Source organism: Drosophila novamexicana, unplaced genomic scaffold, assembly GCF_003285875.2.
Source record: "Drosophila novamexicana strain 15010-1031.04,08,12 unplaced genomic scaffold, DnovRS2.1 tig00000817-arrow-arrow-pilon, whole genome shotgun sequence".
Classification (NCBI taxonomy): Eukaryota; Metazoa; Arthropoda; class Insecta; order Diptera; family Drosophilidae; genus Drosophila; species Drosophila novamexicana.
This window is the reverse complement of record NW_020824827.1, coordinates 1,840,444-1,853,117: the sequence shown is the minus strand read 5'-3', so window position 1 is coordinate 1,853,117 and position 12,674 is coordinate 1,840,444. Positions and strand designations below refer to the sequence as shown.

Genomic DNA, 12,674 nt, shown 5'->3' with positions numbered 1-12,674 from the left:
TATTTTATATATTACTGCATTTCTCTTTCATATACAAGTATTTTGAATTAATTTGTTCCCGCCCAATACTTTATAACATTGTTCAACACTGATTCCGAGCAGTGGTTCGGTTCCCGTTGGAGCTAGTAGCTCGATAGGCATTTTGAATGAACAACATGAGGTGTGCTTACATTTTGCCATTTTTCTAAAAAACTGGCTGATCGATTTGCTTAGAATTAATGCGTAAAGCTTCCTTAAACATGTATCTTCAAGTTGGTATACCGTGCATTGAGGGCCATTATCCCTGAGAAAAGTTATTAGGGTTCAAGTGCAAGGGTGATTTTTTACGGTCATTTTGTATGGGGCTAGCAACGAGGTTGCTGCACTGTAGTACAAATATCTTAAAAACGTGCTGATCGGTTTTTATAATTTTTTCACGATTGGATAGGTGAAACTATAGACTTCAATCGTGTGTATGCGGTTTTCGGGGCCATTATCCCTGAATTAAGATATTTAAAGAATGGCGAAAACCTAACTTTTCAACCCCTTCGTTTACCCATATTATAAATTAAAATTCAAAAATAAATGAATGTAGATAGTAAATAATTTAATTTTTTGCAATTCTGCATTTAAATTTATTTGGTTTCGTGCTTAAAAACATAAATAAATGCATTTGAAAGTGACCGATAGTTTTCCGATAACAAGTACCAAAATTCGACGCTAAGTCACCGCCGCTAATTTGACGCACGTTGGTATTATATGCGCATGCTTTGTTCATTTGAATATATATTGTATATCTGGTATATAAACATTTAGTTGATATTTAATCATTTTGGATTTAAAAGCTTAATATTAATTATAATAATACTTGTTAATATGGGAAACAAAATGTTAATAGGCGGAGCATCACTCTTGTTCAGGCCCATAGTTATCGATAAGTTGAGTTGTCGTTCGATTGTTGTTTTAACTAGTTGGTATTTTTACAACACTGAAAACAAGTCGCAGTGAATGGCAATCTGAAAAAGAAGCTTCTTGGCGCAAGAGCATATCGGGAAAATTAATAAATATTGTTTTTATTGCGGTACTTACATCTGTAAGCTCGAACTATGGCTGAAGATGATGAAGAAATCGTGCCCAAAGCGCCGACAACAGCTGCACGCAAGCCAGAAGAAGACACTGCGTTCCTTCAATTCATTGAAATGGAAAATTTCAAGTCCTACCGTGGCCACATTGTTGTGGGTCCTTTAAAGCAATTTAATGCAGTTATAGGACCCAATGGTTCCGGTAAATCAAACTTTATGGACGCCATTAGCTTTGTAATGGGTGAAAAAACCTCGAGCCTGCGTGTAAAGCGCCTTAATGATCTAATACACGGCTCCTCCATTGGTAAGCCAGTGGCGCGCAGCTGCTATGTGACGGCTAAATTTATTTTGGACGGCGAGAAGCACATGGATTTTCAGCGTGCCGTAATAAGCGGCTCCTCGGAGTATCGAATCAATGGCGAAGTATGCGGTGCACACATTTTTTCTATACAAAAAGTTGATTTTGCATGATTATTTCTAGAGCGTCTCGAGCAACACATACCTAAACAAGCTGGAGAAACTGGGCATCAATGTGAAGGCCAAGAACTTTTTGGTGTTCCAGGGAGCAGTGGAGAACATTGCCATGAAGACGCCTAAGGAACGCACCGCGCTGTTTGAAGAGATAAGCGGGTAAGGCGCAAATCAAAAAAATAATATATTTCATTAATTGTCTGTTTTTGATTGCCAGATCGGGTCTGCTGAAGGATGACTACAATCGGCTAAAGCAGGAGATGATTGTCGCTGAAGAGGAAACACAGTTTACGTACCAGAAGAAAAAGGGAATTGCTGCCGAGCGAAAGGAAGCAAAGCATGAAAAAATGGAGGCCGAACGCTACACACGCTTACAGGACGAATATGTATGCTCTATATTCAGATGTTTGAGAATTTGATTGTCAAGAATCCGTGCTATGCTTTCATTTTAGAACGAAAAACAAGTGGAGTATCAACTGTTTCGTCTATTCCACGTTGAGAAGGATATACAGAAGTACACTGCAGACTTGGAGGTAAAGCAGCAGGAGCTGAAAGCTGTTGAGCAACGCAAAGAGGCCGCCGACGAGATTCTGCGCGAAAAGAAAAAAGATGCTGGCAAAATAACGCGTGACTTGGCCAAAATAGATCAGGAGATACGTGAATTCGAGACACAGCTAAACAAACGACGTCCCTTATACATAAAAGCCAAGGAAAAGGTGACGCATTGCAAGAAGAAGCTGGTGTCCCTGCAAAAGACACTGGAAACAGCGCGCGAGGCGGACAATGCCCATCAGCAGGACATACAAAAACTGGAAAAGCAACTCAGTGATGTGGAGGCATTGAAAAAGCGTTTCGAAGACGAAATCGAAAACGAGTCGCAACGTCGTGGCAAAAGCGTCAACATGGAGGAAGGACTCGTACAGGAATACGATCGGCTGAAACAGGAGGCCGAAGCAACTGCCACACAGTATCGCTCCGAGTTGGACTCGGTCAACCGGGAGCAAAAATCTGAACAGGATACGCTTGACGGGGAAACTAATCGCAGGGCGTCTGTTGAGGAGTCGTACAAAAAGCTCTCGCTGCAGCGTGAAGAGGCTGTAAAGCGCCGCGATAAACTCATGGACCATATTAAATCCTCTCAAGCCGCGCTCGAAGAGCAGAATCGCATAAAGGACGAGCTACGACGCGATGTGGGCAGCTCAAAGGAGAAAATTGCCGAAAAACAACGTGAGCTGGAGAACGTTCGCGATCAGTTGGGCGATGCCAAGAGTGACAAGCACGAGGATGCCCGTCGCAAGAAAAAACAGGAAGTAGTCGAACTATTCAAGAAACAAGTGCCCGGCGTTTACGATCGCATGATCAACATGTGCCAGCCCACGCACAAGCGCTACAACGTGGCTGTCACCAAGGTGCTGGGCAAGTTTATGGAAGCTATCATCGTGGACACTGAGAAAACTGCGCGACATTGCATTCAGGTGGGCTTTTAGCTGGAATCTCTGTTTTTTTTATGCTTAACTCTTTCTGTCTCTTGCAGATCTTGAAAGAGCAAATGTTAGAGGTGGAGACCTTTTTGCCGCTAGACTACTTGCAGGTTAAGCCACTAAAAGAACGCCTGCGCAACATCAGCGAGCCGCGCAATGTGCGCCTGGTGTTCGATGTGCTCAAATTCGAGCCACAAGAGATCGAGCGTGCTGTGCTTTTTGCCACCGGCAATGCGCTGGTTTGCGAAACGCCGGAGGATGCCATGAAGGTGGCCTACGAAATAGATCGATCGCGATTCGATGCCCTTGCGCTGGATGGCACATTCTATCAAAAGTCCGGCCTCATCTCTGGCGGCAGTCATGATTTGGCGCGCAAGGCAAAACGCTGGGATGAAAAGCACATGGCCCAACTTAAGATGCAAAAGGAACGCCTCAACGAAGAGCTGAAGGAGCTGGTCAAAAAGTCGCGCAAGCAAAGTGAGCTGGCAACAGTTGAGTCACAGATTAAGGGCCTCGAGAATCGTCTGAAATACAGCATGGTGGACTTGGAGTCATCGAAAAAGTCCATTAGCCAATACGATAACCAGCTAAATCAAGTGCAAACCCAGTTGGATGACTTCGGGGTAGGTGCTATAAAAATCTAACCAAATCAAATCCAAGTTTTGTAACCTGTCGTTTTATGCTATTCGTAGCCCAAGATCAATGAAATTGAGCGTCGCATGCAAGATAGAGAGGAGCACATACAAGAGATCAAAGAGAACATGAATAATGTGGAGGACAAGGTGTTTGCCGCCTTCTGTCGTCGACTAGGTGTGAAGAACATTCGACAGTACGAGGAGCGTGAGCTTGTCATGCAACAGGAAAGGGCACGCAAACGTGCCGAGTTCGAGCAGCAAATCGATGCAATTAACACTCAGCTGGACTTTGAGAAGCAAAAGGACACGCGAAGTTGGTTAACTCAAGTCAAAAGTGTCTTACATTAAATTTTAAATAAATTATTACGTTTTATAGAGAACGTCGAGCGATGGGAGCGCAGCGTACAGGATGAGGAAGATGCGTTGGAAGGCCTTAAAGCCGCTGAGGCGCGTTATTTGAAAGAAATGGATGAGGAGAAGGAGAAAATGGAGAAGTTTAAGCAGGAAAAGCAAGCCAAGAAACAGGCAGTCGATGACATGGAAGAGGACATATCTAAAGCACGACGAGATGTTGCCAACTTGGCCAAAGAAATTCACAATGTGGGCAGCCAAATGTCTTCAACGGAGTCCAAAATCGAGGCCAAGAAAAACGAAAGACAAAACATATTGCTACAGGCTAAAGTATGTACGCAAAAGGAAATTCTAATGTATATTAACAATATTTCTTACTCCAAAGACGGATTGCATTGTGGTGCCCTTACTGCGCGGCTCGCTGGACGATGCAGTGCGGCAAAGTGATGTGGACAGTGTGGAACCATCAACGTCAACGGTGCACGATAATCTGTGAGTATGCCAATTCGTGCAGATCTAAAGTGTTGACCAACTAATGACATTTGACATCCACTCTAGCATCGAGGTCGACTATCGATCATTGCCACGCGAGCTGTGCAAACTGAAGGACGACTCCGCCTTCAAGAAAATGAATGAACAGCTGCTGAAGGATTTGCAAAGCAAACTGGATGTATTGGAACGAATACAGACGCCGAATATGAAAGCGATGCAAAAACTAGATCTGGTTACGGAGAAGGTGCAGTCCACAAACGAAGAGTTTGAGAATGCCAGGCGAAAGGCCAAAAAGGCAAAGGCGGCATTCGAAAAGGTGAAGAACGAGCGTTCATCACGATTCGTGCAATGCTGCCAGCATATATCCGATGCCATCGACGGCATCTACAAGAAACTGGCCCGCAATGAGGCCGCCCAGGCGTACATTGGACCCGACAATCCCGAGGAGCCCTATCTAGATGGCATCAATTACAATTGTGTGGCACCCGGCAAACGATTCCAGCCCATGAGCAATTTGAGTGGCGGTGAAAAGACTATCGCTGCTCTGGCACTGCTCTTCTCCACGCACAGGTGAGTCGGAGTCCATAAAAGTTGTAAGGAAAATATCTGATCTTCATTATTTACTTTCGTAGCTATCATCCCGCGCCATTCTTTGTGCTTGACGAGATAGACGCCGCTTTGGATAACACAAACATCGGCAAAGTCGCCTCGTATATTCGGGATCACACGACCAATTTGCAGACAATTGTCATATCCCTTAAGGAGGAGTTCTATGGTCACGCCGATGCGCTGGTCGGCATCACGCCAGCGGTATGCAATACATTTACTTGATCCTCCAAAAAAGTATAAATACAAACATTTTTATTTTGCAGGAGGGCGATTGTCTCATATCCAATGTCTACATAATTGATTTGACCAGCTACGAGGACAAATGAAGAGTCGACTTTTAACCGAGCTTAGATTAAGTTTTTTATTTATAATCGAACCAGCAGCAGACAGAAGAACTACAATTTCCATTCAATAAACCAATTTTTATGCCCTGAAGATTTAGGAAAGTGATCAAAGTTTTGAGCTCAAATTCATATCCGATCTATCTATATAATATAAACTATTTGCCATTTGGAAAGACATTTTCATAAATATTTAGGGACAAGTTTTTTTTAATGATACCAACCTTTGTTAAAGTAAAGCCCAATTTTTTTTTTTAAAGAGAATATTCATGATGTGCTCACATTTGATCTAGAAAATGCATTTTATTTTGAAAATAATTTTCTGCAACTTTAATAGTTTCCTTTATTGGACTTCTGTCGGTTGGTTGTACTGTTTGATTGTGAAGAAAATCGTGTGTATGCACGGTGAAAATGGGCGTGTCTCTCTGTGTGTGTGTGTGTGTGTGTGTGCGATCGGGTGTATGTGCCATACATACTGGGTAGGTATAATACATATATATACATATGTAAAAACAAGTAGGTATATATATATTTTTTTTGTTTTAATATTTACTTTTTCGTTTTTTTTCTTCTCACTTTTCTTCAATGTAAAAAACTTGTATTTTTTTTTTTTTTTGTTGAACAAAAACAAACAATTTGATTATTCGGTTTTCATAAATTTAAAATAATCATTTCAAACAGATAAATATCGTAAGCCCTAGCTGGTGCTGTCTATATTTTTGTCTTCTTCTTCTCCTTTGTCTGGGCGAGCTGTAACTATTCGAAGTAGCACAATTGTTGCGGAAGGAGGGGGGAGGGGGGAGTTTACAGTTAAATCTATATTACACAGCATAGAAAAAATGTTAGAAAACTATTTTGCCAATATATATGATTGCTTTAGACGTTTGGTTAAATGTTCAGCTTATTATTTGAATTTGAATTTCGAATTCGATTTCGATTAAATTGGGAATGGCTAATATCAACTTTATACATACAAACTAAAATATTTATGGCGTTTCATATATACAACTCGGGCTTTTGTAAACTTGTTGAAAATACAAAGATTTGTATTATTGGCGCTTAAATATTAACTGACTGTCTTGCTATATTGTTTCGGGTTTGGGGTTTTGCGTGGAAAATGGGATTAGTCTTTACGGTACTTCATATCGTATCTCCATTATCGAACATCATCATTATCATTGCTAGAATTATCATCAGGGGGCTGTTTTGTGCTCGTTGCTGTTGTTGTTGTTGTTGTTGTTGTTGTTGTTGCTTGTGTTGCGGTTATTGCTGTTGTTGTTGCGGTTATTGTTGCTGTTGTTGCTGTGTGTTGTTGTTGTTGTTGTTGTTGCTCCATTTGCTAGCGACTAAATCATCTGTTTGTTTTCTTATTGTTTTTGTTTTGTGTTTGTAATTATTCACTGAATTTCAGCTTTTCAATGCGCCTTTATTACTGCAAAATAGAAAAAGAAAATTGCATTAACGTTTAGCTATACAAATGAAGTTGCCCAAAAATGTGACCAATTGCTGCCCACATCATCAGATCATCATCAGATCATCATCATTATCATCATAATTATCGTCAACATTGCCAGGCTCTGATATTTTGCGTATTTCTATTTGTCAACTGTTTATTTAGAATACGATATCGACTGTGGGGCATGCATAGACATAGAATGTTATTCGATTGCGGCTTACGATATACGATATTCGTAATGTATGGGCCAACTGGCTGCATATACTATAATACGTACATTGAAACGTATTTAAGGCTATCACAGTGTATCTTATACTCCATTGCAGTTGTTAGAGGTATATTTAATATCCTGCGTAACGTATCACGGATACGTGTTGTACTGGTCATATCAGTGGCAGTCCGATTCCATACTGATAAGCTATCCTCCTGCGTAAATGCAAATGTAAATGTAAACATAAATGTTAAAGTTAATGTTAAATGTTAATGTATATGTTATATGTTAAATTATGCCTGAAAGCAATATTTGTGCGCGCCTTGGAAGAAAGATAAGGAAAAACTTGTGTTTTTTGTTTTTGTTAAATAATTTTTATTTTTTAATCAATGTAAGTAAATCAATTTGATGTCTGACCAATTGTGAAAATGATGACACGAAATAACACAACAAAATTGTTTCAAAAACAAAAAGGATGCGAAACAATTATCATAATTGAAAAATTGTTCATTTGCTGATTTTTGTTTCGTTTTTTTTTTTTATTTTTATTTTTATTTTTTTTTTTTTCGGTTCGGTTATCGCACTTGAAATTTGTTGACTCGCTTCTCGTTTTTCTCTCCTTTTAATTTTATTTTCATTTTTTTTGTTTTTGTTTTTTTTTTTAATATAATTATGTATGTATATAAGACTAACACTTAATTGTAATGTTTATTTGTTACTTTCAATAATTAACTAAATTTTCTAAAGAGGAAAAAATATAGATGCAAGTATGTTTTTATAATATGAAGTTTTACACGGCTCAACTGACTTTTTCTTTTATCATTTATATATATATATATATGTTTTGTTGTTGTTGTTGGTGTATTATGTTTTATTTAGTTTTTAAACATTTTTAACAATTATCGAGTATTTGAACCGTTTTTTTTTTTGGTTTTTTTGGTTTTTCATTCTTTATTAATTTATACTTTTGTTATATAATATTTAATAATAAGTAAGTACAGTTTTGAAGTTTTGATTTAATGTTATAAGTATGTGTGTGTGTGTGTGTGTGTGTGTGAGTGTGTGTTCATTTAAGTTGTTTAATTTGTTGTTGTTGTTTTTTTCTCGTTTACTGTGGATGATTTTCTTTCGCTTTTTATTTGAGTTCTCGGTTTTATGTTAAACGTTTTATGTTGTGTTTTATGTTAAATGTTTTATGTTAAATTGTTTTATGTATGTCTCTATATTTATTATATATATATATATATATCTGGAGGCGTGTGTAGGCTTTAATTTTGCGAATTGTTTTGAACGCTTTCCAATTGCACATTGATATTTTAATATTTTGTAAATATTAAATACATTTTGAGCGGCAATTTCGGCAATGCTCGACTCGCTAATTCATTTATTTGGACTAATATATATATATATATATATATAGGATGTATATATATTTGTTTTTGTTTTGTATATATATATATATATGTATATATGTATATGTTAGTTTAATTAAAATATATATAAATACTTATTTATGCTCATGTTAATTGTTTTCTTTTATCTTTACTGTGTTCCACTTGTTAATCATGTTTCTCAGTATTATTGCTTTTTGAATATACATACTTATGCATACATGACTCCCCCCCTCTCGCTCTCTCTCTTTCACATTTCTCATTCGTTATTTTATTTTTGTAATTATACTGTGTGTGTGTGTGTGTGTGTGTGTGAGTGTCCGTTCTCAGTTGGCACAGTTGCCTGCCATCTGCCGCGTGAGAAACTGTTCCTAGTTGTTAGCTGCTAACTGTTCTTGCTCTTTTATTGCCGTACATTTGTTGCATTTATTTTCTTTTTATTTGGTTTTATATATTTTTAATTTTATAAATTTCTTCTTTTTTTTTTTGCCGTTTTTTTTTTTACTGATTGCTGTCTGAGTTATTGAAATGCTTCGATATGCCTGGAATTATTGTTGGAGTAACTGTTCCCAATGCGCATTCACATTGTTATACATTGGGCGAACACATCGTCATCATTATCATCCACTCATCATTATTATCATCATCATTATCATGTTGCATACGTGCGCAGCCTATAAGAATTGTGTAATGTGTGCTGTGCTGTGCTGCAAAAGCCCGGTCGCAGGCCGAGAGGCTGGCAAGAAGAAGCAGAACAAGTTGATTCTAATTGGGAATCTCGGCCTGAGAACAGTTTTTGAATCTATTATTGAAATGGGCACACTTCTCTCTAGAGAATTAACGCTTGAATTTTATTCAATTTTAAAGTACACAATTTTTACGAGTCTGAAACAAATTTCGCTTTTTTGTTGTTTTTTTTTTTTTTTTGTTTTTGGGCTTTCATGAAACTCACATTCTATGCATTTCAATATGTCATATAATTGTATTCTGTGTTTTTTTTTTTAAGTCAATATTTTTTCGATTTTTTGTATATTTTGTTTAAGTTTTATTTTAAATATTTATGCATATAAATATTGAAATTATGTAACTATTTAATTATATTAAAATACTAATTTTTATTAATTGAACTTCTGCGCTTAAATTGTTTTTGTTTTTGTTTTTTTTTTTTTTTAAATTTTTTTGTATTTGTTTTTAATGTTAAATATATTTTCGATTTTTGTTGTTGTTGTGTAATTTGTACAAATTATATGCTGGGCTTGATTGAAAAAATAAAACATGTACAAAAATTGTTAACCAAAATGAATTGTATTTGTTTTTTTTTTGAAACTTATGCTAAGTTAAAATTAACAAAATAAATAACAAAAAATCTAATGTTTATATTGAGTTTTTCTTGTTTTTTTTTGTATAAGGCAAAGCAAAAACAAATTCATAAAACTTTTTTTTTTTTATCTTGAAAGTAATTGTTAATTGAAATTGTTGCTGTGTTTTTTGTTGACGGGGTTTGGCTTGTGTGAAAAGTGGAAGAAATGCGATTTACGTAGAAAACTAAAAAATATATTATATATATATATATATGTAAGCCATTAATAGTTATAAGTACAAGTATTAGATATTTGTTTCTCTAGAAATAATAGAACATCCTAATAATTCGTTATAATGTACAAAATTTTGCAGTTGGTTGGCGAAGAAAACGTGCATTGAGTAAATCGATTTTGAACAACAAGGCTGTATATATATATATATATATATGTATATATATAGTATACTCGACTGATCTGGATCGGACTGTGAGGCCGATCTTATATAGAGTAGAAAATTACACACACACAGAAACGAAATGAAGGACAATTGCATTAATTTGTTGTCATCGAGAAATTTGACGCTAAATTTTGTTAAACATATTACGATTTGTTATTTAATTGTTTGTTATAATATTTCTTTGTCAATTTCAATTGTTTGTTTAACTAATTGTTTATTTTCGCACAACATTTACATTTTTCTTTTGTTGTTTTTTTTTTGTTTTTTTTTTATGGCAAGCGAAATTTGAAAAATTTACAATTCGCTTTTCGACAATTTCATATAGATTTCAGATTTTATTTTTTATTTTTTGTGTATACAGCAAAGATTTCTGTTTTTTTCTATTTTATTTAATTAAATTTTGTTTGTTTATGTGTGTTTTATTAGATTGTAATTCAAAAAACTACTTAAGAAAATTGTTTTTGTTTTTTATGTGTTGTTGGTTAACATTTTGTTTAAAGTAGTTTTTGTTTTTCTTCTATTTATATATGTATAACATCACATTATAATAATTACTAATTAATAGTTATATTTTTTGCTTTTTCTTTTTGTTTTTTTTTTTGCATTATTCTTTATAAATGTAGTTAATGCACAAATACTAAATGTCGTAATAATATGTTGTTTGTTTATTAAATTTTGCAAAAAACGTATAATTTGTTTCATTTGTTTAATGCTAAGAGTTTTTGCTGTTGCCGTTTGCCTTTTGCCGTTTGTTGTTGTTATTGTTACACAGAAGTTCTAGCATAATAATAATTATAATGACTATTTACATGCAGCTGAATAATATACATATAATAAATGAAAACTTGTTGTTATTGTTGTTGTTGTGTGTGGCAACACATCATAATTAGATGCTAGATTAGTTAATTGAGAGTTTGTTGTTGTCGAGCGACAACATTGCAATGGCAACACGTGCCACGCATATTTTCATATGAAAGCTCCTCCGCCCGATCCCAGCTAACCAAAATTAAATCAACCACCCCCTCCCATCGCTCTCCTCGCATTTTGTAAATGGCCAACTGCTACGGGTTCCGTTCCGACTTGGTTAAATTGAATTTTCCAATTGTGCGCCTCTAGCTGGTTGAGCACGAGTTCGACGTGGGCGTGGCTTTCCATACATTCGCCCAGCTCCGCGTTCCGCACGCGTTAATTAGTCAGCAGCAGGCTCTTCTTCTCGTTCGGGCTTCTGTTCCTGCTGCTGCTGCTGTATCCTGGCACACCTGGCTGGCGCTACGTGACCGTTGCCCGTTTCTGGTTGGGCTGCCTTTTCAGCTTGGGCTTCATCTGCAAGCGAAATATGAATAAAACGAATGAGTTGAATTTACAATTGTTAGCAAAAGTTTTGCCTGTGCCTCGTGACCCACAGCCCCACTCACAAAACCCCAGAAGAGTTCGCTGCATTTCTCTGACCACAAAACTAACTGCAGCCCCAAACTGCAGGCAATGCGCCAAACGAGCTGCGGAAACGGAATTATGAATGTGGCCATGTCTGTAGAGACATCTGTGTGTGTGTGTGTGGGTGTGCTTCAAATAGGTCAAGCAACAGGATATTGCAACCCTCACACATTCCAGCCCACACACAAGTGGGTGTGCGTGTGTGTGTCTGTGTGTGTGTGTCAACAACTAAAGCATTTCCATTCTCATTTTATCTGTGGTTGCATACCCTACACTTAACCGACACGGCATACTCCAAACTTTTTATTGCTATAGAATACAAAATATTTCAGTTTTTGTTCAATTTTATGACCTATTTAATTCCAAGGGCAGCCAATAAAACGTTTACGAATGACGAGCAAAGCAGAGCAGAAGAATCCAAAACGATTTCAAGGAACTCTTGCAAACGTCGATATTGAAAACTCGTGCATTTTATTTGAGTAGATGTTTTTTTTTTTGTTACCCATACGATTTGTCAGTCGAACGTTTACGAATACAGCACAAAAGAAGATATCAGAAAAATGTACTTAACAGGGCTTACTTGAATCTTCCTATTGCTTCTCAAATCTCACATGCATACTTACAATTTTTATCTATAATATTTAACTTTATACTGCATAGAATAATAGTATTCCCTTCTTAATTCCAAGGGCAGTCATTAAAACGTTCACGAATGACGCGCAAAGCAGATTAAAGAACCACAAATCCAAGAACGTTTACGAATTAGGCACAAAAGAAGAAGATATAAGAGAAACTCACGAAAACGTCAACTTCTAAAGCTCATGCATTTGCTTTTTTTTCTTATTAACTCGATTTCAAAGTATAACGTTTACGAATGAAGCACCAAAGAGGGGATATAAGAATCAAATGATTTTGAAAAATGTCTTTTAATGTTAAAGTTTTTCCTGTTAAACACGCCAACTATGAAAATACAATAAAGCTTT

At 36.5% G+C, this 12,674-nt stretch overlaps 3 protein-coding genes across 3 annotated transcripts in view; 1 reads left to right on the top strand and 2 right to left on the bottom strand.

Moving 5' to 3' along the window:
• The first annotated feature begins 1,008 nt into the window (after positions 1–1,008).
• LOC115764082 (structural maintenance of chromosomes protein 1A) lies at positions 1,009–5,516 on the top strand. The gene is made up of 11 exons (XM_030706931.1): positions 1,009–1,484; positions 1,543–1,691; positions 1,750–1,918; positions 1,985–3,007; positions 3,067–3,636; positions 3,706–3,961; positions 4,025–4,329; positions 4,385–4,491; positions 4,558–5,061; positions 5,124–5,301; positions 5,364–5,516. Exons 1-11 carry the CDS (start codon positions 1,086–1,088, stop codon positions 5,424–5,426), a joined length of 3,723 nt encoding a protein of 1,240 aa, XP_030562791.1. The 5' UTR covers positions 1,009–1,085; the 3' UTR covers positions 5,427–5,516.
• A 543-nt stretch (positions 5,517–6,059) lies between these two features.
• LOC115764205 (eukaryotic translation initiation factor 4E type 2) overlaps positions 6,060–12,674 on the bottom strand; it is a gene marked incomplete at its 5' end in the record, with an annotated part of 49,968 nt that continues 43,353 nt past the window's right edge. Inside the window, 2 exons of the mRNA XM_030707095.1 lie at positions 6,060–6,873; positions 7,175–7,323. Coding sequence (XP_030562955.1) covers positions 6,849–6,873; positions 7,175–7,323 — 174 coding nt within the window. The remainder of the gene's footprint in view (positions 6,874–7,174; positions 7,324–12,674) is intronic.
• Positions 11,518–12,674, bottom strand: part of LOC115763971 (syntaxin-1A) — a 41,932-nt gene continuing 40,775 nt past the window's right edge. The window contains exon 3 of the mRNA XM_030706772.1: positions 11,518–11,580. The gene's annotated coding sequence lies outside the window, so the exon portion shown is untranslated. The remainder of the gene's footprint in view (positions 11,581–12,674) is intronic.